This window comes from Vigna radiata, chromosome 9 (assembly GCF_000741045.1).
Source record: "Vigna radiata var. radiata cultivar VC1973A chromosome 9, Vradiata_ver6, whole genome shotgun sequence".
NCBI classification, from domain to species: Eukaryota; Viridiplantae; Streptophyta; class Magnoliopsida; order Fabales; family Fabaceae; genus Vigna; species Vigna radiata.
In genome coordinates, this window is record NC_028359.1 from 20,008,820 (window position 1) to 20,012,116 (window position 3,297).

At 37.8% G+C, this 3,297-nt stretch overlaps 1 protein-coding gene across 1 annotated transcript; it reads left to right on the forward strand.

The window, feature by feature from the left end:
• The first annotated feature begins 1,765 nt into the window (after positions 1-1,765).
• Positions 1,766-3,013, forward strand: LOC106773497 (beta-conglycinin, beta chain-like). Its single transcript, XM_022785941.1, has 4 exons — positions 1,766-2,099; positions 2,188-2,363; positions 2,455-2,535; positions 2,654-3,013. Exons 1-4 carry the CDS (start codon positions 1,766-1,768, stop codon positions 3,011-3,013), a joined length of 951 nt encoding a protein of 316 aa, XP_022641662.1.
• The last annotated feature ends 284 nt before the right edge of the window (positions 3,014-3,297 follow it).

Consider the following 3,297-nt stretch of genomic DNA (forward strand, 5'->3'; position numbering starts at 1 on the left):
TGTGCAAAGAAAACAATTTGATGTAGGACTTTTATATCAGAACTTGGAACGGCATAATAGTATTTGCAAGAGATTTCAATCTCATTCTACAATCTAAAGCATGCCAAACCGAGAATTCCAATAGCCACACGCATATATGAAGACCAAGTTATTCTTTCTTTCTAATCTTAATTCCACCATGCATATATGAAGTATACAATTTGTTCATTCATCATCTAGCTCATCTTATTCAAGGTAAGTTATGCAATTCACAAAATTCATGAAGTATGACAGAAATTAAGCCAAGGAATGAGTCTATCTTACATCAACCATATATGACCAGAGTACATCTTATATATCAAACATTTCAAGATTAGTTCCCCTACCTCAATTCCAGCAAGAAATCTTGACTACAAAGATTCATTTCCAGCACCAACTCATCTTCATAGTCTAAGGGGTCTCCAAGCATCTAGATCTACACCAAATTGTCTAGCCTCCCTGCTCAACAAGCTTTACTTCTTCCTTTCCTTTCACCTCCAACCTCACGTTCTCTCTCCCTCCCTGTTATTGTTTTCCTTCCCCTTTTTATTAAAGGAAGGACTAAGGTTTTATTATTGAAAATCCACAGCCATCATGTTCGACGGTTCCTAAAACAAGGAGACTAATCTCCCTTAATTCCAGCTTAAAGTTCCCTAGCCTTCCTTTTCTAGTCTTGATGTTTTGTCCCATTAGATGAATTTGGTGTCCAACCTCAATCAGTCAAAGATGCAACCATGGAAAGTAGAAATCAATGAAAGTGGGTGGGGAAAAAGAATACAAAACACATTAAGAAAGAAAAATTAAAAGGAGGCTACAGTTTCCTTAACCAAAAACAAGGATTAATTGTACTAAAAAATATACATATAATGTATTGAATGTGTATTCTAATTTAATAAAATACCAAAACATTAGACTACTAACTTACAACATTAAATTCTTACTAATTGATTATACATTACTTATAAAAAAGATAAATATATCTATAATAAAATTTTGGGATCTTATAGTGTTTCTCACCACCCAATTACTAATAGAAGGTAGCCAGCAACGTGAAAAAAATTACAATTGAAAAAAAAAAATTACTACCACCATCAATCCAACCAAATCTGAAAAAACCCAAAATGAAAATAAACAACATAATGTGAGAGAAGAAAAGGGATTCATCGCACTCACGTGAATAAGATGAACACTACTCAAATTTCACCACACCATAATNGTTTTCGCCTTCCCGCTTTCGTGCACACAATGTAAACAGAAATTTCGCACTTTTTTTGCCTTCGATTTAGGGTTTCTTCAGCAGCATAAAAAAGGAGATTTTGTGTTTGATTTAGGTTTTTTAGAACAAAATAAAGAAAGGGTATTGCGTTTCTAAATCATTTAAATAACTACTTCAATGAATATCCCGTGCGTGGAGAGAAAGGGAACAGTGCGTGGGAGAAATAGGGTTTCTGCGAGACCAAATGCAAGACCAAATACAAAGACTTGGTCGCTACTCTCATTGTGCAAAATTCCAAACTTACCCTTAATGACATTCAGAAAAAATGGGATCCACCGCGTGTCAAATGAGTGTCAATTATTACAAGCGTGTCAAAGTATATTTTCTCCTCTACAAATGTGTTTCATCCCATGCCCAAATCTCCATGCATGCTGTAAGGACCTTAATACTTATAAATACCCCTATCATCCCTCACTTCATTCATCATCCATCCAATACCCCAACCCAACTCATATTCAATACTACTACACTATGCTGAGAGCAAGGGTTCAGTTCTTGCTGGGAATTCTTTTGCTAGCATCACTTTCTATCTCTTTCGGCATTCTCCACTGGGAGCACCAAGAGAGCCAAGAAGAGTCTGATTCAAGAGGACAAAATAACCCCTTCTACTTCAGCTCCCACAAGAGGTTCCACACTCTATTCAAAAACCAATATGGTCATCTTCGGGTCCTCCACAGGTTCGACCAACGCTTCGGACAAATTCTAAATCTTGAAAACTACCGTGTCGTACAGTTCAAGTCCAAACCCAACACCCTCCTTCTTCCTCACCATGCTGATGCCGATTTCCTCCTAGTCGTCCTTAATGGTAAGTAATCAACTAATCACTACTCACTCAACATCATTACACTTGCTTCTCCTGCACCAATAATGCTAATCAATTTCTTAATTACCAGGTAGAGCCATACTCACTTTGGTGAACCCTGATGGCAGAGACTCCTACATTCTTGAGCAAGGCCATGCTCAGAAAATCCCTGCAGGAACCACTTTCTTTTTGGTTAACCCTAACGACAACGACAATCTCAGAATAATCAAACTCGCCATACCTGTTAACAACCCTCACAGATTTCAAGTACCGCCTTTTTCTGATTCCCAACTAACTNNTTTTTATTCTAACTTTCAATTTCTCTCTAAATTTGACGTTAAAAATTCTTNTCNTGTAGAACTTTTTCCTATCTAGCACAGAAGCCCAGCAATCCTACTTGAGAGGCTTCAGCAAGAATATTCTAGAGGCCTCCTTCGATGTAAGAAGAACACAACATCTAATTAACCGCATATTTGCCTTGCCATTTAGCTAGTAATTTGTCTAAATTTCACATTTGTTGAATGATATCATTATCTATATTTGCATGATTTTTATAGAGCGACTTCAAGGAGATAGACAGGGTTCTATTTGGAGAAGAGAGACAACAACAGCATGGGGAAGAGAGTCAGGAAGAGGGAGTGATTGTAGAACTTAAAAGGGAACAGATTCGGGAATTGATCAAACATGCCAAATCTAGTTCAAGGAAAGAACTCTCCTCCCAAGATGAACCATTCAACCTGAGAAACAACAATCCCATCTACTCCAACAAATTTGGAAGGTGGTATGAGATCACCCCGGAGAGAAACCCCCAACTTAAGGACTTGGACGTGTTCATCAGTTCTGTGGATATGGAAGAGGTAGAGCATTTCTTCCTGCACCTCACCAGACTCATCCTATACCTCCCAATTCTTTTTTAATTCCAACTGTACCTTTGTTAGTGTAAAGAAGAATATTTTAATTTTATAAAAAAGTTAATCCATTCTCAAAGCAAAGCTTCTGCCGCATCTCACATTTGAAACCTACACCTCCTTTCTGAAATTTCAGCCTGAAATCTTTCATTTTTTCTCCTCTCTGATGCTCCTTCCCTCTGTGCTCTTCCCTCTAACCCTCTCTGATAGAATATATTTTTGTGCTGGATTTCTGGCGCTTGAGCATGATTTTTGTGCTTGATCTGGGCTGGGCGTGGGAACTGGGAGGAGTT

Excerpts from the sequence above, each read along its gene's own strand:
- LOC106773497 (XM_022785941.1), top strand. The coding sequence starts at position 1,766 with ATGCTGAGAGCAAGGGTTCAGTTCTTGCTGGGAATTCTTTTGCTAGCA. Across the intron at positions 2,100-2,187 it reads CCTCCTAGTCGTCCTTAATG|GTAGAGCCATACTCACTTTG; the intron begins GTAAGTAATCAA and ends CTTAATTACCAG. Across the intron at positions 2,536-2,653 it reads TTCTAGAGGCCTCCTTCGAT|AGCGACTTCAAGGAGATAGA; the intron begins GTAAGAAGAACA and ends TGATTTTTATAG.